We start from the raw sequence: 26,497 nt of genomic DNA on the forward strand, positions 1-26,497 counted from the left end.
CAACAATAAAAAGCAACGTTGATATCTGACGTTGAAACAACGTTGATATCTGACGTTGCTTCATCTTTCATATGAAACCCAAAATTCAACGTTGATTCAACGTTAGAGAGTGACGTTGTTTCAACGTTCATTCTACGTTGAAGTGCCTGCTGGGTTGTATAGGGTCAAGTCACATAATTCAGGACAGCTAATAATGGTAATAATGGATGAAAATGAAGTAACACCTTTAAGTGCGTGCTGTACCCCTTATGTACAGTATAAATGTTTTACTTGTAATTATTAGTATAATATGAGCCTCACAGAAATCATTGACAAGCAAGCTTGATATTCTGCATGTTCTGATTTGTCTTTCATCATGTGAACAATTAAAATTGAAAGGCAGCATACCGAGTTTTCACCAGATCAACACGTGTTTTTGTTTTTAACGGAAGCCATATACCGAACCTGCGCATTGTGATCGTATCCGGGCACCTGTCAACCTCAAAACTCACAAACATGGCGTCGCAGAGTGAGGGTGGAGGAAAAGACGAAATAAAAGAAGAGTTTACAACTCGAGAAGGAACTTATAAATTAATGCAATGGTCCGAATACACTAAACCCACTCGTGTGCCATTCAATGGACAATCAAACACTCCCGTCAGGGCCTCATTCATTAATGTTGGTGATGATTCTTCGCCTGACAGAATATGTTTTAACATTGGAAGAGAACTTTACTTTTATGTTTATAAAGGAGTTAAAAAGGTACACAGATAATATATACAAATCTTTTTTAAAAGTCATGTTATCTCGATGCTCACTGCTTTATTGATGCTTTCGCATTGAATCTTCGCGTTAGCAAACTAATTGCATTGCCAAATGCATGAAATTGCGAATGTAAACAAACAATATGTAATGTTTATTTTTGGATATTAAGAGTTATTATGTGTTGTAATATGAATTCTATATTGATGTGATTTTTCTTTAATGTTTATAGTGTATGGAGTTTGTTTACACTTATATGTAAACATGGTCTTTAACTTTTGCTTAGATAATGTTTGCAGGGGCTGACATATCGATACCCAGGACCAGTGTTTTTTGCTGAACGCAAGTAAATTTTTTACTGGTATTTGCCTGGGGTAAAATTAATTTTTAACAAATCAAAAAGTAGATTTTTGTATGTCATTTGATCCACTCTGATTGCAAGTCACAACTCCTTGTGACGACCACATATTACATTTATGAACTCAGAACCAAGGTAATACTTACTTAAGGTTCCATTTCTGATTCCGCTTCCAGTGATGTTTGATTTGTGGTCGTCGTACAGTAGTTCTTGATTCTTCCAATGTTTGTCTAATCTATTCTTGAAGGTGTTGACAGTTGGTAGATTGACTATCGACTTGGGTAAGTTGTTCCATGTTTTTGCCACTCTTATGGCAAACAAGTTTTTCCGCAGTTCAGTTCTTGCTCTTTGTGGATATATTCTTCAAGCTGTTTTCCTGTGCCCCTGTTCTAGTTGACACATCTTTCCAAAGTTTTACGAACAGTGTTGTCTCTCAATCATACTTCCCATTGAAAATTTTGGAAAGTTCGATCATATCTTCATGTGCTCTTCTGAATCTAAGCGTTGGAAGTTTAAGTTTTTTAGTCTTTCAGAGTAAGTCAAGTCCTTGAACCCTGGTATTTATTGTGTGGCCCTTCTTTCTACATTTTCAATCTTATCAGGAGCTTTATCTTATACAGATGCCAAACTGAGCTTGCAAATTCCAAATGTGTACAGACCAAGGTCTTGTATCAAGGTACAAATGTTATTACATCAAGAAAGTGAAAAGTCCATCTTAGTATTGCAAACATAGAGTTTGCTTTATTGGCTTTTTCACTGACATGTCTGTCAAAGTTGAGTTCAGAGTCAATAATAACACCAATGTCTTTCTCTTCTTTTACATTTTGTAGCGGATTTGTTTTTATTGTGTATGTTGTATCTGGTTCTGGTCTAGGTTTACCAATATACATGTACTTACATTTTTCTGGATGAAATTTAAGTAGCCAGGTTTCATGCTCTAAAAGAATGTTTTGGCCAGTCGGGCAACCTCTAAAATGACTAAAGAGGTGATTTATATGCTTTTTTGAATTGTAAACTACTCTTATTGTCACGGATAACCGTGCTAGAATGTGAAAATGATAAAGTCACAGAAAACAATTTACATATTTATTTGGTATACAAATATTTAAGTTTCTGGTCCCGGTTTTATGGCGTTGAGCATAAAGTTCCTCAAAATGTTTCTGGCTTAAACACGGATCCACTACACTGATGACTGCTGTCATATGTGGATATCACACATGTCGATGCTCCCCAGTGTTTGGTTTCGATACTGTGGTTACTTGGTACACGTGTATTTGGTACACACTACAAGGTAGCACCTACGACAATAAAGTCATACTATATAAACGTACACATACACAGGTTTTCAGGTTGAAACCTTACTTTACATTATCCATGGATATATATATCATACACTGTTATACATATAAGTTACTTCATATTATAACAAGATACACAAAAACTCTAGCAATTCTATGCATACGAGTTACACAATGTTTCTTACAACGAAACAATCATGGCCAGTACTACACGCTGTAACTTTACAAACACGACTATATAGTGAACACGTTTTTGAAAAAGGAAACCGGTATTGAAACAAGCACAAAACACAAAGTATGAATAAAGATACTTGGAAGCTTTAGGACCTTTTAACAAAGAAAATACTCTATAAAAATTGTTACATAAAACTCACCTCAGAACAAGCCGAACACGGGCAACATTTACAACAATGCCAAAGTGTCTACAATAAAGTTATTCTATAATTGATGACAACATTCTGGTTGAAGCGTGCTCATATCAATGCATCCTTCTCGCTGGACAGCTCAGTTCCTACTGAGAGCACGGACTGGAGGTTTTTATGCTCCAATAGATTGAGATTTAATAAAGGGGTATTTACAATTTAAAAGAGGTCCTAAGCAGGATAAAGCTACGTTTGATTTGACAAAACTGAACTAAAATGAACATGCAAATAGATTTTAATGTGACACTTATAACATTGTATGTTTGGATTAAGAATGCCAGAGACCCATTCACGCATCATTTTGGTCACATAATTTATATGAATTTATAGTAATTTGTAACAATTTCAGTGTTGTATGTATTGTTATAAAATGTTGAAATCCATAAATGGGCAAGTGAAGTTTTAGCTGTCTTTGAAGTAATTGGGATAGACTAGAGTAGAGAGCGAGAGGTCTTGTCATTATAAAAATTTTGAATCTATTTCGCATGATTCAGGTGTTATATCTTTGAACTTTTACATTGCCACCTCAAGATTTTAATATCAATGAATCCACACCACATTTTCCCACTCCATGTGCAGCAGGACACGCCTTCAAACATTTAATAAATCCCCATTCAATCTGAAAACTCGGCTTTGATTAAGTTGCAAGTCAATTTGAACCATGTTGATTTAGTGTATTTGTCCATGTTTCTAATTGTTTTTGGTCTTCATGTTATCTTTCACAAATTGTGAGAAAATTATTATTATTTTAGACGCAAAACGAGTTCTTGTGTGTTGAAAATTAATTGTAGTACCTTAGATTTAGTACTGTAATCAGACCTTTATTATTATAATTTTTAAAAACTGAACTATTTAACTGAAAAAATATTTATGGGCAAATAGATACTTGTACAGAAGTTGTTGTGTATAAATGTAAAGTGAAAATATTGAAACATTGACTTATAACATGTTTGTGTATACAGGGAAATTTTATTGAAGGCATGTTTTCAGTTCAAATGGGGCTTAAATAAATGTTTGGAAGTATGTTGACACAAGTGTATTGGAAAACATTTTAAGGGCAAGTGGATTTTTTTGAAACTCTAATCAATTTGTCAGCCCCTGGTTTATATGGGAAATGGAATGATCTTATATAAATGGAATGTGATTCTGGAAATCAATGGTCATTCTTTGCAATTTTATATGCCCATCATAGATGGGTTATATTGTGGTATTGTGCTGTTCATAAGGTAAGAAATGAGAAGTTCTTGTGATTGGCAGTTTGTAGCAGGGTTACACTAGAAGAAATTATGATCTATGCAAAGGGTTTTGCTTCAATACCATATGGAACGTACATGAAGAGTTCTAGAAAGCAGGGGTATATGATCTATGAATATTCACCCACCTCTCTTCTGAGATCTTTCTTTCAGGAATTATCTTTACAAAGTTCTACAGAAAACCCCATGTAGTTGTTCATACCATGACCCCTAGATTCTGGATGGGGCCATGACAAGGTTTTATTGGAAAATTTTTCTATGTAATGACGATTCATGTTTGTTCAAATTATAATTCTCAAGGCCAGGATGTGGTCACGAGGGTTTAAAGTTGTACTTAGAAATATGTATAAAAGGCTTCTCAAGAACCACAGAGTTAAATTGATAAGAAAGCATGAATTCCCAGTAAAGTGTAGATTTTAAGGTTGTTCACACCCTTACACTGGGTGGGACCACATTAAACGTTGGAAGTTTTACATTGGAAAATTCCTGAAAAAATCTTCTCAAGAACCAAATGGCAAATTTTTTTCAAATTGATATGCAAGCATCCTCATGTAAGGTAGATTGAAGTTTGTACACATCATGAACCCTGGGTTGTAAATGGAATTGGAAGAAGGAGCATCATTGGGATTTAAAGTTTCAAATGGGAGATGCTGCAGCTCAGGTGAGCAATGTGGCCCCTGGGCCTCTTGTTAATGATTGCTATAAATGGAAATAAAGTACCGATTAAAATTGGCATACTCGCTGAATGGAATAAGTAACTCAAAATTTTTAATTTGATCAATTGGTGATGTTTCTTTTTTGTAAGTTACACGAGATAATGGCCAACTCATGAATAATACCTCTGGCATCTCTAAATGTATTTATTTGATCTTCAACAAAGAGTAAATAGCAATTATCATTTCTTTCAGCCTTCCAATGAATTAGGATTTGTGTAGAACTGCTATTATTGTTAATTTCATTATTGTAACTTACAATGACCACACTTACTCATTGTTATGTTGTAAAGAACTGCATTCTTCTATTCATATGAAAATATTATCTGTTCATCTATGAACATTATACTGTAAAAATTTAGCTGTGAAAAATGACTAATTTGCTATTTGATGTTCACTTTATCTTTATTTAGGCTGCAGATCTTACAAAACCAGTTGACAAGAGACTGTACAAAGGCACGTTCCCAACATGCCATGACTTCAACAAAATGTTGGTGAGCAGCGAGTCTGTGCGGCTGTTGGTTGGATTCACTGCAGGACAGATACAGCTGATTGACCCTATCAAAAAAGAGCTGGGCAAGCTTTTCAATGAGGAGGTAATATTCTCACTGTTTTTAACTTACCTGAACCAAAGATCTGATGATCCGTGCCTGTCAACAAGATATGATCCAACTTTTCGGATTAAGTTCAGTAGTAATGATAAATTTATTATATACCCTCTTGCACATATTAAATCCACATAAATAATATACTGAATGTAATCCAAATTATCAAAAATACAGACATACAGTAAAATTTTATTTTGTGTACACAGTTTTGTTTGTGACACTGTCAATATTTCCCACAAAAAATGTTGCGTTGATGCATTATGATGTTATCAGTTTCAGAGGATACTGATACGGAATCAGAAAACCACAGTGTGGTGAACCGGAAAACCGGATCACACTCTGATTTTTTAATTAATAAAACGAAACATTGATGGGTGTATAATAAAATTTAATATTGCTACACAATTTATTCTGTATCGGAGGTAACAGTTATCTTTTTTGGAATTATGAAGTTGCTAAAATTAGCTTTAGCTTATACCCATTTTTATGAAAAAATGGCTGAATTTGTGTTTTAGCTAAAAATTCCACTTATATGGTACTTGTAATGAAATGAAACATGTTTTGAAAGAGATATATTGATGTCAGTTGTTGTACCAAGGTTAACTTGCTTCTGTCCCCTGCACATTCATCTGTTTATGATTATGATCAATAAACATTTAACGGGGTGTATCGTGTGCTATGATGGTGCACTTCATTGTCCAATAGCAGAATGTGACTTATTGTTAAGCTATTTATTAATGTTCCAAACTAATGAGTCTTCCAAGTATTAACAGTGTGACTCATACAAAACCCAGTAGACTCTATAGGAGTTCAGAATCTAATGTCTTGTAAACTCTCATTCAACTGAAATTCAGTTTGAACAATCTGGTCATCTCTTGTAACATGGTAACAATATTTCACTGGCCATCACAGGTCAGTCACACTTTTACAAATTTCATGAAAAAATCTTAAACATTGAAATTAAAACCACTATATCTTCATTTTTTTAATGTGCAATTTTTAAAAGAAATCTGTTTGCAACCTTACCGGTATATCCAGGTTTAATTTACCCAATTTTGTTTTTTTGACATTTTTTCTTAAGAAACTTCAAATGTGGGTAGTTCGTTATGGATAGGTAAAATTTCAAAATTATTGACCCATTAAGCGAATCCAGTCTGTACTCAGAAAGGAAGAAAAAATGTTATATCTAATTATGGCTGTTGCAATAAATTCTGTTGTACTCACCATAGTATTACATATTAAACAGTACAATGAGGTAGTTTATGACTCATTAGTTTGGAACACCACAGAAACCTGTAAATTTGGTGTAAAGAATATCAAAAGGAGGGACCTTTGAAGAAAATATACTTTTCTGCTTGCTCTTAAGAAATCCGTATTCTGATGGTTTTTATTATCATTTGAAATTGATTGTTATATTTTTTTCCCCAATTTTCAGAGATTGATAGACAAATCCAAGGTTACCTGTATAAAATGGATTCCAGGCCAGCCAAATCAGTTTCTAGTGTCACATGCTAGTGGACAGCTGTATGTGTACAATGAGGAGCTCCCCTGTGGGCCTACTCCACCCACGTATCAACCATTCAAACAGGGAGATGGCTACTCCATACACACATGTAAAACAAAAAGTACACGCAATCCATTATACCGATGGGTGATTGGACAAGGTGCAATAAATGAATTTGCGTTCTCTCCATGTGCTAGGTATTTGGCAGTTGTAAGTCAGGATGGATTCCTGCGAGTCTTTCACTATGATTCAATGGAGCTTGTTGGGTCAATGAGAAGTTATTTTGGGGGTCTATTGTGTGTGTGCTGGTCACCTGATTCCAAGTTTATTGTGATTGGAGGAGAAGATGATTTGGTAACTGTTTGGTCTTTCTATGAGAAAAGGGTTGTGTGTCGAGGACAAGGGCATAGGTCATGGGTCAATGTTGTAGCCTTTGACCCATACACCTCAATCATCAATAGTGACGACAGTGAATTGCATAATGGTACCAAGTTGGAAGATGTTAAATCGACTGTTGCGAATGGCAACCAGTCTAATCATCAGAGAAATTCAGCTGACCTTTCCCAGAATTCTCTGCAGAGTTCTGGGTCATGTATTACAACTTACAGGTTTGGATCAGTGGGTCAAGACACAATGTTGTGCTTGTGGGATTTAACAGAAGATGTGATAAAACAACCAGTAAGTACCAGAACCAGGACCAGTATACTAATATCCAATCCAAACTCGGTATCTGCAACATTACCTCGATGTAACAATGTCCAAAAAACAAACTTGCTTGTAGGCAATGATGTTTCTATGGATGGAAATGCCCATCCTGTTGGAAATTCTGTGATGGCTAATTCAACACATCGCTTTGCAACCCTTTCATTGGGAGAAAGGAAAGAAATTACTGAAAAGAAGGAACACAAAAGAAATTTTAGTTTATCTAGTAAATCTAGTGAGAAAAACAATGTGCTAAAATCAAATCATATGAAACACATAGATGAATCAATTAAAGTGTTAGGAACATCATCTTGTCCTCGCTTAGATGAAGTACCATTACTAGAACCATTAGTGTGCAAGAGAATCACTAGTGAACGATTAACGGAATTAGCATTCCGAGAGGAATGCATCGTCACTGCCTGCCAGGAAGGAGTTGTGAACACATGGGCCCGTCCCGGCAAAGTGGTGAGTAAGCAGCGGTTAGAAGTGGGTGTGGCTCTGGTGTGGGTACTTAAGCTTATGGCTTGTTAGAATTCTTTAAAGGTTTAGAATACTGATGTATATTTCAAATATGTAAAGTGCAAGTGTGCCTAGTATGAAGTTCTGTATTAGATATACTGCTGATGCAATTTCTAAAAAAAATAATACAAATTTTATCCTCGAATATTCGCAATTAAAATATTAATTGTATATATGTAAGAGTATAATAACGATAAGGAATTCTTTCTAATGCTGCATAAATATCCCAGTACAATGAAGGTTTGGATTCAAATCAAATATGTTTACATAACAATTAATACTGGTTATAAATTTTGTGGAACTTATATCGGCCTTTAAAATCTAGAAGATGAATTTACCCATGTTACCAGACTTTAGTTGGTAAAGATGAAATTGAAAAATTATCATTGGGCTGCAAGGTCATGCGAATACTTTAATTCTGATAACGTCTTTAATCATAGTACATGATGCAGAAATCCAATGTATCATGCATGTTATATAAACATATAGTAGTACATGTCCTTTTCAGGAAATATATATTTCTTACTGAATGTGTGCAAGAACTGATTTTATGTCACCCTCTTGCAATTCAACAGACGATCCAAATATAAATGAGTAATCATTTTGTATTTAAACACATGTAAATGCACGTAGATTTAGAGATGTGTGTACTCGTAGAAAGTATAAAAAGAATAAATTGTATGTATACACACAGATTACAGGATGAAATTTAAAACACTTTAAAATATCTTTACCATCTGTAATTTGAGTTTTATGTCTGGATTTGATCAAATACCAGTACATGAACAGCTTCTACATCTTGTATGATACCGTAATTGTACATTCTATAAGAGTGTAATCGAGATGCTTTAGAATCATAGCATTTTTTTCTTCATTTTTGGTATTCTTAGTACATGTAGTTTCAATGTATTTCACGGGTGTGGCTAGTCGGACACTCTGCATGACTCATATAATGCATATTTCAAATTGCTTGATCACCTGACCTTTTTTGTAGGCCCTGACACAGCATACAGCTCTTAGTCCACAGACTTCAACTGGAGGTACTATTGTTTAATTCTGTAAGTTCCCAGCTTGGGTGCACTAACATTATGGCATACTGGAATTCCATAAAATTACGTGTTCTGTATTTATTATAAGCAATAGCATGCAATTTCTTTAGGCACAGTACTAGTTTAAGAGTACTTTTTGGGTCGGCTCGTGATAGGGAGTAGATCTTTGCTATCACTGGCACTGCACTTTGGATTTTGAGCACAAACCTTTGTTGATATTAGGGGTGAAACGATACAGTACCTTCTTGATTCGATTTTCGATACTTTAGTCTCGATTCGATGGTTTTTGATTCGATACAATAGCATGTACCGAATTCTTTATAATGCTAAGATTTTTTACGTTTCATTGTATTTATTGCTCTCTGCAAATAAATTCTACATAATGTAAAAACGTTTAACATAAAGCAACACACTTATCACTTGTCCTAAATCCGAAATGTCGCCATACCCAAGATTTATACATTGGGGGTGCATTTTTCAACTCAACTGCGTCCATTTTGATACAGCAAAGTTTACTCGTATGTTGATTGGGCAATTTTCAATTCCACTGGCTAATCAGAAACCTTGTTATCAAAAGCAATGTGTGCTATGATTTTAGAACCATATCGAACCGAAACAGACCCCGAATAAATTGAACATTGAATCGAGACCACTACATCGCGATTCGGCCACATTGCGATGCATCGTTTCACCCCTAGTTGATACATACGCAAAATTATGCAAATAGTTCTTAATCTCTTGTCATTGAAATTTCGGCAAAATAAAGGAAATATTGTGCATATCAAAGTGGTTGGTTTAAACAAAGTATTGGTTATTGTGTTCTTGCATTTAAAAGCAGTGTTACCTAATTGCAATAATATTTTCTTTATCATTTGGTTTGGAGACAATGTGAACGCACATGAATACATTATGTAATACATTGTTCAGTCTCTACCTAGAGATATCGTTCCTTACCCTCACAACAACAGTGTTATTCTACATGGAAATCCATTGTTCTAACAGAATTCTGACGAAAATATATCTGAAATGAATTAACGAATTCTATATTTGCTTTGTTTAAATAAATAAACAACGAACGAGTTAACATCATTTACATTTACACGGTACATTTTTGTGGGAATACTTCATATAATGAGAGCGAAGGAAGTCAAGAGGTGATCAAGATATTTGAAGAGTTCAAGAGAATAATTTGTATCGATACCTGCTATAAACTGTGTCCGGCCTGTTACTAATTTGTTTTTTGCAGTAGGCTTTTGATACTTGGCATACAAGTACTGATAAACGATCAACTTGTGAAGATGTGCTGGGTACCATGGATAGTGACCTTTGATCTTGAACTTTTATGTTCACACAATTTTTTAAGCTTTTATAGGTAAATTCCTCTAACCGATGTGTTGTGTTCCTAGTTTGTGACGTTGCATTTCCATAGATATCTAGTTAAGCATAATTCGCATGTTTTACCATACTTTAAAGATTCAGAATTAAAGCTTATAGGACGGTTCTGTATACACCCACCCCTTGTTGGAAATCGTGGGCGAGTCGATTCTGAAAAATATTCTTTCATTGGTTTCCAGGAATAAAGATTCACACAACTGTGCAAAGTTAAATATTGTAGGGTTATTATGTTGTTTAAATCCAACAATTAACTTGATGAGGGTTGTTTTCTAAAACATTAATTTCACATTTTTTTTACTTTAAGATTACATCCAAATGTCAGACACTTTGAAACATATATTGAAATATTTCATAATTGGTCACTATTAGATGATTTAAAAGTTATGTGTCTCATGCAACTGAAACATCTTGAAAATTTGTGGATAGATTGCTATAAAATGATAGCTACTGACCTTATGTGTACTAGATTTGATTCAGTATTTACCCATTTTATTATTTTGAACATAAAGTTAAAGGATTCAAAGTTTTCATTTCTTCAGAAAAAAATCTCAATTTTATTTAACTGAAATCTCTGTGAAGAATTCTGGTATGTCATATTTGCCTTTAACAATTTCCTTTCTCTACTAACCCATACAGTGTGGTGTTTTTTAACCAATAGAGTATTTTTCTGATGAGTGAGATTTCTTTTGGAAATTATTTCTCAGGAAATCATTCCCCTAATTCTTTTATTTCATATTTAGATCATAGCAACAATGTTCAGGATTTTCAATACTGTGACACTTGGTGTGAATGGAAGTCGTTTGTTTTAAGGACATGTGCAACATTTCTAACATTTTCTCTAAAAAAAAAAAAAAAAAAAAATAAAAATTCATTTTGTATTTTTTGTTTTGTTTTATAATAATATTACCATTGTATATTGGCCTGGGTTGCTCAGTGTTTAGATCACCTAACTAGTAATGAAGGGTATTGGGTTCGATACCCGATTGTTCCAAAGATTTTTCTCTCCTTTCCTTCAGTAATGTCCATTTATACAACTTACTGTAAATACAAAAAGAGTTGACTTTAAATTTCATTTGGAACAACCAGGAACTATCAAAATGTGCTAACTTTAAAACAGGCATGGTAATATAACTTTTGTAGAAATGAAATAGAATGCAAGTGAATTGTACGTGAAATGTCGCTGAAAATTATGTTAATGAGAAATGTCATACATGTTCTTAAAGAGACATGAATTTTTCAATGTTCCAATTTAGAATTGCAGGGGAGGGGTGAACATATAGTAAGGGAAAAGTAACAGCTTCAAGTCATGTATGAGATTAACTAAACCACTTTTGGCAGAATAGCTGAGATCTATGTTGTAATGGGACTGAGTGTAATGATCTTTGCCATTTAGCTCCTCTTAAAATAGGACTTCTGTGATAAAGTTTGACATGTATAAAGAACATTTGGACAAAGTTGGGGGGCATTTTGTCAGATGTGGATTTCATTGACCATATATGAATCCATAATAGGTCAGTAACAAAGCACTAATGATCCTTGACCTGAACTTTAGGTTTAACCCCTTTAAACCTAAAGTTCAGGTCAAGGACACAATTTTGGTACCAAAAAATTATTATTAAGATATTTAATTAGTAATATGATAATATTTAATTCGTGTAAAACATAGTAACAAACCTTATTTCAGAAACTGAAGCAAAAATGTATTTGAGACATCTAACATTTTCATTTTCAAAACAAGGCACAAGCCCTGTTTATATGTTTGCATGTTACGTAACTCAAACTATTTGTTGATGGATTTGGTGAAAAATAGCTTTTACAACAAAAAATTTCTGGTATATTTTATTTGCACTTGCTCCCTAAATTGATTTATCATTAATGTATGTCGACATGTGGAATGCCTTTAACACTCTTTTTAAAAATCTTGTTGTTCTGTGTTTTCCTGGCTATGACAAGCAAGTTGACCAACACAATTTTGGAAGTCAAGTTTTATGTAAAAGTATTTTTAATCCACTTACTCATAAAAGACCTTATTTCTATAACAAAAAACTGTCAATTTCAATTGATTAAAAATTGTGTCCATGCCTTTATAAAGAATCAAGGCCATTACAGAGGCATGTTGTGGCCTATGTATAAAGTTTATCATTGCATTTTGATCTTTCATTCTTTTATTTGCTACTGAAACAGTTGGATGGTAGGAAAAAATCCTATGGATTTTGTCAATTGGTCAGAGTTTCAGAATTGCCATTAACAGCTAATAAATCTATAGCACTTGAATTAGATGTAGTAAACCAAGGAAAAAGAAGAGTCCTCTTGATATTTGAGCCCATGCAAATTTTATGAACACCACATAAAAAAGATTTTTTGTCTTTCAATATCACATCATTACAGAGACAGTGGATAGATGGATTCTTTGTCTTTCAATATCTCATCATTACAGAGACTGTGGATAGCTGAATTCTTGTCTTTCAATATCTCATCATTACAGAGACTGTGGATAGCTGGATTCTTTGTCTTTCATTATCTCATCATAGTGGATAGCTGAATTCTTTGTCTTTCAATATCTCATCATTACAGAGACAGTGGATAGCTGAATTCTTTGTATTTCAATATCTCATCACTACAGAGACTGTGGATAGCTGGATTCTTTGTCTTTCAATATCTCATCATTACAGAGACAGTGGATAGCTGGATTCTTTGTATTTCAATATCTCATCATTACAGAGACTGTGGATAGCTGGATTCTTTGTCTTTCAATATCTCATCATCACAGAGACAGTAAAGACTGGATTCTTTGTCTTTCAATATCTCATCATAGTGGATAGCTGGATTCTTGTCTTTCAATATCTCATCATAGTGGATAGCTGGATTCTTTATCTTTCAATATCTCATTATTACAGAGGCAGTGGATAGCTGAATTCTTTGTATTTCAATATCTCATCATCACAGAGACAGTAAAGACTGGATTCTTTGTCTTTCAATATATCATCATAGTGGATAGCTGGATTCTTGTCTTTCAATATCTCATCATAGTGGATAGCTGGATTCTTTATCTTTCAATATCTCATTATTACAGAGACAGTGGATAGCTGGATTCTTGTCTTTCAATATCTCATCATTACAGAGACTGGATAGCTGAATTTATTGTCTTTAAATATTTCATCATAGTGGATAGCTGGATTCTTGTCTTTCAATATCTCATCATTACAGAGACTGTGGATTGCTGGATTCTTGTCTTTCAATATCTCATCATTACAGAGACTGTGGATAGCTGGATTCTTTGTCTTTCAATATCTCATCATTACAGAGACAGTGGATAGCTAAATTCTTTGTATTTCAATATCTCATCATTACAGAGACAGTAATTGGCTGGATTCTTGTCTTTCAATATCTCATCATTACAGAGACAGTGGGTAGCTGGATTCTTTGTCTTTCAATATCTCATCATTACAGAGACAGTGGGTAGCTGGATTCTTTGTCTTTCAATATCTCATCATTACAGAGACAGTGGGTAGCTGGATTCTTTGTCTTTCAATATCTCATCATTACAGAGACTGTGGATAGCTGGATTCTTTGTCTTTCAATATCTCATCATTACAGAGACAGTAATTGGCTGGATTCTTAAGAGTCTTTCAATATCTCATCATTACAGAAACAGTGGATAGCTGGATTCTTTATCTTTCAATATCTCATCATTACAGAGACAGTGGATAGCTGGATTCTTGTCTTTCAATATCTCATCATAGTGGATAGCTGGATTCTTGTCTTTCAATATCTCATCATTACAGAGACAGTGGATTGCTGGATTCTTGTCTTTCAATATCTCATCATAGTGGATAGCTGAATTCTTTGTCTTTCAATATCTCATCATTACAGAGACTGTGGATAGTTGGATTCTTGTCTTTCAGTATCACATCATTACAGAAACTGTGGATAGCTGGATTCTTTGGTGCAGAATATATACAGTCAAACCTGTATTAAGAGACCGTCTAACAGAGAATGGAAAAAATGTCACATATGACAGGTGTTCTCTTAATACAGGTTGTTTATTTTCCGCAGTAAATGCATTTCACAAATAATAATACAGAAATAGTTTGTACAATGGAGAAAATAACTGTACATGTACTTGGGATTCATTATTAAGAATATCAAGTATGGTTAATTAATAGTTGTAAAATAAAATTAATAATACATTGTAGTTAAAAATCTAAGTTACAATGTGTTGTATTATAATTTATTATTGATCAAAAATTACATTTAATGCATTTCACATTACATGAGATTTAAATCTCATATATGAAATGGATGTAAATTTTCTAAAACATGAGGTAGCTCACTACACCAACGCTTATACTCATTATGACACTATGTCACAAGATGGCGATTTATCGCAATTCACCTTTGAATTAGAACGCTTTGGCCGATATAGTATTGCGTTGTGTGACGACACAATTGAATCTGTTTGTAATACAATTGCGAAATGCAACAGAAACTCTCATTGGTCCATATGTATAAGTCCGCGCAAATTCCCTTATACGGGAGTAGTCAGCATTAGAAAACATGACGGCCAGATGCTAGATGGAAAAAAAACTTCAAAGGGAGAAAGAGAAAAAGTTGTATTCTTGTGTTGTTGTTTCATAAATTTAATATAAAAAAAATCCTAACATATTTTCCTACTATACTTGTGTCCGAACATACCTTCAAATATTTATTAAAGCCCCATACGACCCCAAAACTCGATCACAGCTTTTGATGATTTCGTTCGTAGACGTAGACATGTTAGGTAGCCAGTCAATTCGAATCCCGGTTCATTTCCATATTGGCACAATAGCGTCTAGATGTGTACTAATACCCCACAAATATTTTAGCTAAATTGTTTAAATAATATACCACCCCAGTCCTATTAAATGATAATTATTCAAATAGCTAAACTCACGGCAGTGCGGCTTTCATTAGTCACGAGCGGCCGCGCCGGCCGATCTCCATCTAATGGGCTTATGTAGCATTTTCGTTCATCTAGAGCTTATTTTACCTTTTCAAAAACTGGTACAAAAATGTTTTAATTTCTATTAATTATTCGTGTTGATAATAAATGAAGAGCGAATACATAACTTACAACCGATTTTATGAATAAGATACCAATAACAAGAGTTCGAATTGACCAGCTACCTAACATGGCTACGTCAACAAACGAAATCATTTGAAGCTGCGAGTTTTCGGGTGGTGTGTGGCTTTAATGAATATTTGAAGGTATGTTTTGACGCAAGTATATAGTAGGAAAATATGTTAAAGATTTTTTTATATTGAGTTTATGAGACAGCAACACAAGAATACACCGATTTCAGGCCTCAACCGTCCGCAGCTTTTTGTGACCCGTAAATCGAAGGTTTTTATAAGAGGTGGATATTTTCAGAGAGCTATGTACAGTTCTCCAGCTACACTGAATCCGCTCGAGAAAGTGGGCGGGCTGTAATCGGCCAATGAAAACTCTTGTTGTATTACATCAAACATGTCATTCAAATTGTTCAATCGTCTCATTCAATTGTGTCGTCACACAACGCAATACTACATCGGGTAAAGCGTTCTAATTCAAAGGTGAATTGCGATAAATGTTTTGTGAAATTATTTGTATCGATTGATTTGTTTGTCTATCATCGTAGCTCAGTGGTTAAAAGCATTGGGCTGGTGAACCGCAGATCACGAGTTCAAATCCGCCATAGTCTTTTGTACATATGTGTTGAAATAATTTTTTTAAAATCATGTTTTTATCCAAATTTGCATATTTTCTGTCGTTTTGGCATATATACTTATTATATATCATCAAATCTGTTATGATTAAACCAATTCATACTGATTTGAGAAACTATTTCAGGGTGTAGTGAGCCACCTTAAAAACATTTTGTTGTAAAGAGTATTTATGTATAGCCTATTTGTAACTTTTAAAAAAAATGCAATGCCTGTCTGGTTTTAAGAAAGCAAGTGATGAAGTGTTGCATCTTCTTTTGTACAATAATGCTGGAAATGTGTTATTTAATATTCTAAGACATTTAATAAATCACAATATCCGTTGTGCTCAACAAATCTAAGTTTTGAACTCGGATGTGTCATACTTGGGTCAAATCAAAGTGACTGTGAGCTGCTAGTTCCGGGCATGATTCTAGAAACTTTAGGTATCTCTTACAGGAAAATCGCGAATGCTCCATTTAATTTTCAGTCCCAAGGCTAATTTTCCACACTGTTGAAGATAGGTAATGTTATACTGGGTTGGAGATATCTTGTCTGGTCTACCCCACACATCTCAAAGTCTGTCAAAATTCACACCTTCGAAAGCAACGTCCTTGATTCCCTCATCCTTGATTTTGTTACATAAATAACAACTCGGGTTTTGTTAATTAACCCCACACGACCCTGCATGTTGATTACACGTTAACCAATGGATAACTTGGTTATAATAATTGATTCAGAGTGCCGACTAGACAAGATCACTGCTGAACTATTACCCATGCATTTTAAAACAAAAGTGTTAGGGGCGATAATTCCCAGAATAGTCATGCTCGACCGAAATCGAAAGTAGGAATTGCGTTGTAATCAAAAAGTGTACAGTCATGAAATAAAAGTAAAATTTCGTGAAATTACCGGTACACAAAAAGGTTTTAAAAATCGTGGTCATTGGTCGCATCAGACTGGTGGTCATTTAATACAGGGTAAATGCGTGGGGGAGGGGGGGGGGGTGTGTTGGTGTTACGGTCACATATGACAGCGAATTGCTTTACACAGTGGGTCATTTTGACTGTAGTACCTTATGTAGCTCACCCAAACATTAGACTCCAGTGAACTTTTCTAACCAAAATACACATGTATGTACATTGTGTGTGGTTAGCAATTAGAATTTTTGTCATTAACTCCTCTTCTCTAGAATTAATGAATCAATTTCAACCAAACTTGTCACAATGTGCCCTAGAAAAATGTTGAAAATTGGCAGGGATGTGTTTGGGTTTTTTTCAACAACAAAAACCCAACATCAAACACTGCATGAACACGTCTATTATAATGAAGATTCAAGTTAGCTCAAACCATGACTCCATGGAATAAGATGATTTTCTTGGAACCATGAAGGTATATTATTTGTCTGATTGGAATGCTTGCATCCTCATGTAGTTTTGATATAAAGTTTTACATGAGAAAACACAACTGTTTTAAGTAATTAGCAATGTGACCCATGGGGCCCTTGTTTTTCAGAACTGACTTCCACTGGCAATATGGTTAAAAAGTCCGTTTATGCATTCTCATATGTTTGTGTGCTCATAGGTTGTCAGAACTAGCATACAAAATTTAAGACATGCATGTATTTCATAACCACTGTTTACCAAACTCACAGTATTACTACATTGCTGATAGAACAGAGTTCCTATTGATTTTCAAGATATAGTAGGTCAAGGTTATTGGATGAGAAATTTGTCATGTGCAAAATGTTGAGAGTATTATATATTGATTGCTTTTCTGTGACACTTTGAAATAGATAATATGGCTCCAGTCAATTGTGGTGACGTAATTTGTGACATCATAATGAATTGTGTGTTTATCTTAGAATAAGGAACACACATTTTCAGGAAACTAATCTTCTGTTCACAAATTGATTAATTCTGAATTTGATGGAAAAAACAGGCAGAGTAATGTTTAATGTGCCTACCTCATTAATAGATGCATTGTGAGAAAGCACCCATCAAGACTCTAATACATAATACTATATATAGCTCTAGCACATACACTATATAGCTATAGCACATACACTATATAGCTCTAACACATACACTATATAGCTCTAACACATACACTATATAGCTCTAGCACATACACTATATAGCTCTAACACATACACTATATAGCTATAGCACATACACTGTATAGCTCTAACACATACACTATATAGCTATAACACATACACTATATAGCTCTAGCACATACACTATATAGCTTTAGCACATACACTATATAGCTCTAACACATACACTATATAGCTATAACACATACACTATATAGCTATAACACATACACTATATAGCTATAACACATACACTATATAGCTATAGCACATACACTATATAGCTATAACACATACACTATATACAGTGAAACTTCTCCAAACCGGCCTCTCAGAAAACAGGTTTTCCCTGAATATCGGCCGATTTTCAAAGTCCTGGCAGTAATCCTTACAAAGAAAATCTTACAAAACCGGCCACCCCTGTAAACCGGACATTGGCCACTTTTTAAAGTACATGCCACAAGATTTTCACCCCCCTACGCCACACAGGGTTTTCAGTCAAATACTCGGCATATCATGATTTTGTGTTGTTGTTTTTCAGTCGAATATTGAGTCCCATTCAAAGATAATGTTTCTGGTCAAAAAAACTTTGGAGTTTATGCAGTAGGAGTGGAGATTTCTCATTAAATACACCGAAAAATATACCCGGCGCCTACCCTACTTGTATATTGTCGAAGTGTTTGGGTATTTCCAAAGAGTTCTAAACTCCCCAGTTGCTAATGCTAGCTTGCCAATAACCACTGTCTTCTGTGCAATACTTTTGGCTATCTAGATTTATTTTGATTAAACACAATCAGTCTTTGAATACTTATTGACCTACTTTCTTCGCTTCGAATTCACATCCCCGCGCTACACCGATCACGGTCCCCGCATGTGGCATTGTACACGCATGTGGCATTGTACACGGTGTACTGGAGGTGTGAAAAACACCAGTGGCCTCCCTAATTTCTATTGTTTACCTGTGCATCATGGGTATTAAGTGACACTTGGCCAATCCAAGCAACCCTTCCAAATTCTGTACATAGTGTAAAAAACAGTTCATATTGAATGAATGAGTATCAAACGCCATATTGTTGCACCATACTATCACATGGATATAAGCGGTAGTTGATAAAGAACAAACCCATGACTGTTAATGATAATTATTAAATAATAAATTAATTTTCTTGGTTTCCATAGACTTAAAATTCCTAAGAAATATTCAAATTACAATTTCATATTTACTACTGTACTTTTTAAAATCGTCAAAAACTTTTTTTTAATGATATAAGTGATGAACGTAAACAGAGTGTTTATAGGTAAGAGGAATTCCAATAATAATAGGCTTCTGTGTTTTCTTTAAGTATCCTGTTATAGATATTCAGTTTAAAATTAGATGATTTCAGTGAGAATTTATAATTACCTGCAGGTTCAAACGGACTAATTTGATATCTACCGATAATTTATCATAGATCACCAGAACAAAGTGAACAGTACCTACTTTAATAATATTGAGATAAAATGTCTCTAAATGATAAATTCTCGGTAAATCGGCCATCCCTATAAACCGGCCGTTTTTATCGGTCCGAAAGCCGGCCGGTTTAGAGAAGTTTCACAGTAGCTCTAACACATAAACTATTTAGCTATAGCTCATACACTATTTAGCTATAGCACTGATATGTGGACACTGTTAACATTGTCTTTATTATTCTGTTAGCGTTCACTTTTTAATAATTTAGTACTTCTCTGCATCTGCTTCATATGTGTACATAGCTGTAGTATATTACAGGTAGTATATTTACAGTAAAATTAAGAAATTTGGGTAGGCTGCAGGTTTTCCTACAATGCTTGCAACCATTATCTCTCCAATGATGACAACAATTTATTCATGCATTCCTATTAACATCAGCCAGGTCACTGTAGCTCAGTGGTTACTGTGTTTGTTTCATGATCAGAAGGTCATGTGTTCAAGCCCTGCTCATACCATGACTGTGCAGAATGTAAAATGTAAATATAGGTAGCAATCGCTCCTTTGTCAAACTCAGCATTTAGAAGCACAAGTAGAAGGTTCTCTGGATATGACCTATAAAATATAAGTTTTGTGTTGCAGCAGGTGTTGGCATATATATTAAAGAATCCTCACTGCTATGGCCTCGAGTACCAAGCATAGGTCTAAATATGTGGTACTTCATCTACAGATAAGCTGGTGATGTATCAGTATTATTGAAAACTTCTAGAAGGATTGTAAAATAAACAAAATATTTTCTTCAAAGTCAACCATTCTTACTGCAAATTGTTTCTAGTTTTATGGTAATCAATGTATGATAATGAATTCAAGATAGAACAGTAAAAGCAGCAGTCGCATGATTTTTTTTGAGTTGACGGAAAGGCAAAACTCGATTTTGATTACTCTGTTTTATCTACATATAGGTTTGTGTGAAGATAAACTCAAAAATTTATAAAAACCCTTATCTTTAGTTATTTAAACAAATATATTATTATTTAGAACAAGAAAAATTGACAACTGTTGATTCTAATGTTTCATCTCATGACTGAGATCATGGTCAGGAAGCATTACATGTACATCTGTAAGCTACGATGTCCTAGCATTTAAATGTTTGCTTATTGGTATTCATATGTTCCTGTACTAGCCCATTAAGCATAATGGATACTTTATATGGATAATTGATAATCCATAAAATTATTAGGATAAAGATATTTATGTAAAACATAAAAAGAAATTACTAGGTTTTATATGTCAGATAGATACCCGGTAGTACATTGATTCATTTTATAGTTATATTAAGGCAATGAAATGTATAGTTGTAAAAAATCTGCTGAGGTTAAAGTCTAGTCTTTGTTATCAGTGTGACTTGGAGATAAAAATAACACTGATGTAAACTTGTAAAGTTACTGATACATATTTTTGGTTTGTCTTTACAGAAATGTACCCTGTACAGTGAAGACCTGATGATGACCCCTCTGTGACCCCTGCTCTACTGCATCATCACCCAACTCTTGCTGTGCCATTGGAGGGCAGAAAACCAGTCCAAAGAACCAGTCTTAACCTCCTGGTGGTCATTACTTCCTCACATATCAAGATCCCAATCAACTGACCACATCATCTTGGATGCTTCCAGTCATCACCATACTCACAACATTCTTGACCTTGCATTATCTCAATCCAGCTCTAACTGCAGCTAAAGAAAATAACCGTATTGCAGAATTTCCAGTGCTATATGTCTGTTTACTTTTAGGTTTTGCATTTTAAAACATCTATAGTGACCAAAACTCTTGCATGTATATTATGTGAGCAAAAAGAAATTTTTAGCAGATTTTGAATTTTTTTGCTTGAGTCTTTTAATTTTATCACAGGAGATGCATGATGTTTTTCTGAATTAATAATCCTGCAACAAAATGCCTTATTTATATCAGTGAGAGTCAAGCCTTTTGTGTCAGAATTAAACTACGAATGAGATGCATTTTGTTAAAAGGGGGTACAAATGAGTTCAAATTATTCCATATTTACTTGGCATTTAAATTTTCTCTGTAAATTATTTCTTACGGAGTACATTTACAGAGACAGAATATCACTACATGTATGTTTTTGTTTCATTGATATTTCTAATTGTCAAATTTTATAGTTTATGTGAAGAACACATTTTCAGATATATTAATTTATGGACTGCTACCCTTCATATTAAAAGCAAAATTGTGCTTTGATGATCCCTTCATCATCAAACCTTGAAAATGCTTGATGACTGATTATAAAACTATAGTATTTAATTATTGATAATGTTTTATAATAGTGTGTTGTTCGGTTTTGTTTTTGTTATATGAATTCAAAGTTAAATAAGTAAATAAGGTCAAGATCTAGTAATTACTCATTTTAAATGTTGTAAATTCTTTTCTCAATGCCATTTTATTTTACTTTTTGTAAGATTAGCGCTTTCAGCAAGGCTTCAGAAAAATGTCAGCAAATCTATGCTTTATACTGTCTGCACTCCGTAATTGGTGTGAAAATCCTGCATAAATTAAGATTAAATATTTCTGGAGTGCCTAAATATTTTTATTAGAAGATGTGATTAATATTGATTGAATTGAAAAAAATTAAATTCTATGCGATTCAGTTGATACCTTAAAGAATGAAAAAAGACATCACAAAAAGCCTGCCTTTTAAATAACCTTTTTAGTGACTTGTACTTGATCCTGGTCCTAATAGCACTAAGTTCACCAAATTATTAGGAAATTTGGTTAGAAAATTATAAAATAACTTTTATTGTTCTTCATCTTGTTATTGATTATCATGTACAATGTGTGCTCAAAGATAGCACCCCTTGCACATCAGTCATTATTTTATTACAAAAGCAAACTTCCTCCTTGTTAGCTGATTTACTTAGATTTTACTCTACCTAAAGTAGGAAATGTAGAAGTTTCATATAGACATTTTGATAAAAGAATAAAGAGATAAAATAAGGAATTTAGTGGAAATAAGGTATGTTTCCTTTTCAAGAAAATTGTATCTGGTAGTATAGGATGTGTCTCAATTGTGTCAAATTTATAAGTTAACATTTCATTAGGGTATGAACTGCAAGTTGACATCACACATGGAACTCTATTAGCATCTAAAACTCAACTCAAGTTGTTTTTTTTGTGTTCATATGAAAGTGTTTCTGTCACAGGAAATAATTTTTAAAATAGTTACTGTAGTGAAGAATAAATAGTTTACAAAGGTGGTCTTTTGTGGGTATAAAAAATTGTATTGTAATCAGATTATATAGTATGTAATCCATATATATATGTACACAATTTTAAAACATTTATCAGTTTATTATATTCCAGATTATATCTGATAAAGAGAAATCCTCTCCCTCTTCCGTAGTGCAATACAATATTTTATATACTTTTAAGAAAAAGTGCTTCAATTTAGAGACCAAAACGATGTTCTTTCACATATAGTGATTATTCCCTCATAAATACAGTGTAGTTTGGATGTAGTTTGGAAATTTTTAGTGTGAGAAGTAAATTAATATTTGAAATTTATACTTCTAAAAAGAAGAACAATACTTTTTCAAGGATGAAAGAGATATATAGATATCTCTATGTGAGTGTGTGTGTTCTATAGACAAATCTGGGTGTCTCAAGTTTTAAGCAACGAGTTGTAGAAATAGCACACATCATAGCTTTTAATCATTATAAACGTATACAGAGCGGGTGTTGATTTTTCAATGAATCTTTTAGCGTCAGTTCTTGTTTATTTGTTGTTTCTGAAATGTTGACTGTGATAACCATTGTATATATTAAAAGGGCCATATTGTTGGAAGTGCTTGTTGGAATATGTTGGTGATTCTGTGTGGTTCAGTATTTTTAATATTTAAGTCACAGGTGATAAATTATGAGATATTAAGTCCATATCTATTACTAGTATTTAAGAATACATGAATTGATAAAAGCAAGTTGAATTTAATTAAGATATCCATCATGCCTGATTGAACAGAGTATGGAGCTCTTCAATAGTTGGAAGGGAGAAATATATACAAGTTAGATATTTGAAATGGGTATTTGATTTCATAAGATGCAGTTCACATTTAAACTGTCATATAAAGTTGTCAGGACACATCATGGACTACGGTAGTTAATCTCTGAAAAGTTTGCAGATTAGAAGGCAGTATATTTTCTCTTTCAAAATTATTTTATATACTTTCTAGTATTTCACTCGATGTGCTTTTGATTTTTGCTTTATTGACTTAATGTCCAAAGTTATTTTTCTATCAGAAGTGAAGAGATGTTGATGGTTAATGACTAGATGGAGATTTTGTATCCATTTATATGCGAAGACTTTCCCTACAACTCCCTACTCTGAAGTGGGTCATTTCTCTAATTGTAATGAATGGTCTTTCAGATTTGTTAACATTTAGTCACTTATTCTTTTCAACAAATTAAAAAAAAAAAGAAATATATCAATGTTTTTTGAGTTTGTTGTTTTTCTGTAAAATTGTAATACATGTGTATACTATTATTTTGAGCCTCTGTTGACACTTAAATTCACTCAGCGACACAGTAATAAACTTAATTATAGATAGTGACTTAATATGGAAACGTTTTATCACGGGCTCATATTTATTGGACATCCTTTTGAATGTTTGTGCACATTGTTTCCAACTATTACAATTGCAAACTTTTGTAATAAAGGAAAAGAGAAAATTTGTTGACTGAATCGGGGAATTGAATTTGGGACCTCTACATTATTGATCGGCAGTCCAATCGCAGCCACCCAGGCTGAAGCCCACGGTCCATATATCCCTTACTACAGTTCCTTCCCTCATCACACAACCCAGATTCTTTTGCCCCTGACAAGGACTTCCGCCTGAAGTGCAGGGATGGTCAACAGCACCAAATGTAATTTAGGAAAGGAGAAAATCAATAGCTGGACCAGGAATGGAACCCAGGGACCCTGCATTATAAGTCAGGCGAGCTACCCAATACGTACTACCTATAGATACCGTTACACAGGCACAGCGAGATCATAAGATGTCTACAGTCTCAAACATTTACATCATACTCCTCTTTATCTGATGTTTTATGCTAGTGTTTATATGATATATGAACAGCTTAAAGGTTTAGAAAGCATTGGAAATGGAGGCAAACCTTGATTTGCATCAATTTGGATATTGAGGGAAATCTAGATTTTCATTTTTTGTACTTGATCAGAGTCCAGTGACATTTTGGGACGAATATTGTGATGCACAAATCTTTTAATTTCTATGAAATTGTCCTTGTTTCGACATTTCAATACCAGTGTAAATATTCTTCTTGTGTTTGATTAAAATTGTACACAAACATATTGGTTTGACTCCTGGAGCTATAGTGGAGCATATAGTAATCATATTGATATGCAAGCATCAATCCTAATGTAGATTGATTGAAATTTGAGTACATGATCTTGATTCTGTAGGACAACAGGGGTTTAAAGTTTTAGATGGGAATGCAAGCATCCTCATTTAATATAAATTCAAGTTTGTTCACACCTTGACCTTCGAGTTCAAGGTGCACTCGGGAGAGGGCATTTACATGGGTAAAATATGGTAGGTCAGGTGAGCAATGTACTCTATGAGCCTCTTGTCACCGGTTTTATTACTGGCTATGCAAGTCGTGTAATATCTACATTTTCAATGTATTTGCTGAAGATGTCTTTAACAATGTGATGCAGTGATGTGGATATATATAAATATAGTATATCTCGTTCAATGGTTGGGAATTTTAACAGAAATATCTGTTGAAAATAGAATGTAATTTCATTTTTTAAAATGATATACATGTATATATAGGAGGGCATGAACTGCAAATGCTTCTCGTCGGCTAACACAGTCATAAAGTATGCTGGGCTGAAGTGCTGCAGTTCTGCTCTCGTGTGTAATTTTCAAAAATGAAATTTCTAAAATGACAACTGTAACAAAACCTCTGATTCATATCTTGAATATCAGACATATGATACGTATCTATTGGGTAATAGACACAAAACATCTTTTTTAGCATTAGACACAACACATATTTACATGCCGGTTTGGAGATACGTCCAAGTTATTTCCCTTTTGAGAACCCTTGTACATAGTAAGGTGCAAAACAATTTGTTTTACATGCGGAAGGGGGACAAATATTCATCACTACATAAAAGAAAGAGCTCAAAAAGTCTCATATGCAGTACCCAGGCCGACACCCACAGTCCATATAGCCCTTAAATTACTGCTACACATTTATCAACATGGACTATGTATGCAAACAGTATTTTTTTTTTGCATCTCCACCCCCACTCCAAAATATTGGGAAAAACCCTAATTTTATTTAAATACATTTGTTTGTACAATGTATATGCCCTCCTCCCCAAAATTAAAGTCCGTGTTAAAAAACCTTGGTAACCTTTAAACCTGAAAACAAATAGGGACCCTCTATTAGTAATTATTAGTTATGCATTGTTAGCGTGATGACTAATTAATAAATGCTTGTGTTATCCGTTGGTCAACAATTTCTATATGCATGCAAACAAGAGGCCCATGGGCCACATCGCTCACCTGAGTCACATTGGCCCTGCCATTGTTCAGCTGTTGTGATTTTTAAATGATTTTATTGTCAATCTTTA

General features: G+C 33.9%; 1 protein-coding gene across 3 annotated transcripts; it reads left to right on the forward strand.

Annotated features, from left to right (window-relative positions):
- The first annotated feature begins 471 nt into the window (after positions 1-471).
- Positions 472-24,328, forward strand: LOC125650556 (WD repeat-containing protein 20-like). Of its 3 annotated transcripts, none has more exons than XM_048878935.2 (5): positions 472-741; positions 5,199-5,381; positions 6,829-8,064; positions 9,113-9,158; positions 21,304-24,328. In XM_048878935.2, exons 1-5 carry the CDS (start codon positions 496-498, stop codon positions 21,321-21,323), a joined length of 1,731 nt encoding a protein of 576 aa, XP_048734892.1. In that variant the 5' UTR covers positions 472-495; the 3' UTR covers positions 21,324-24,328. The 3 variants fall into 3 exon arrangements, with proteins under 3 accessions (XP_048734892.1, XP_048734894.1, XP_048734895.1); XM_048878937.2 differs by lacking the exon at positions 21,304-24,328 and adding an exon at positions 11,303-13,258 and having other exon boundaries at positions 9,113-9,176; XM_048878938.2 differs by lacking the exon at positions 9,113-9,158.
- The last annotated feature ends 2,169 nt before the right edge of the window (positions 24,329-26,497 follow it).

The sequence above is a fragment of the Ostrea edulis genome, chromosome 5 (genome assembly GCF_947568905.1).
Source record: "Ostrea edulis chromosome 5, xbOstEdul1.1, whole genome shotgun sequence".
Taxonomy (NCBI): Eukaryota; Metazoa; Mollusca; class Bivalvia; order Ostreida; family Ostreidae; genus Ostrea; species Ostrea edulis.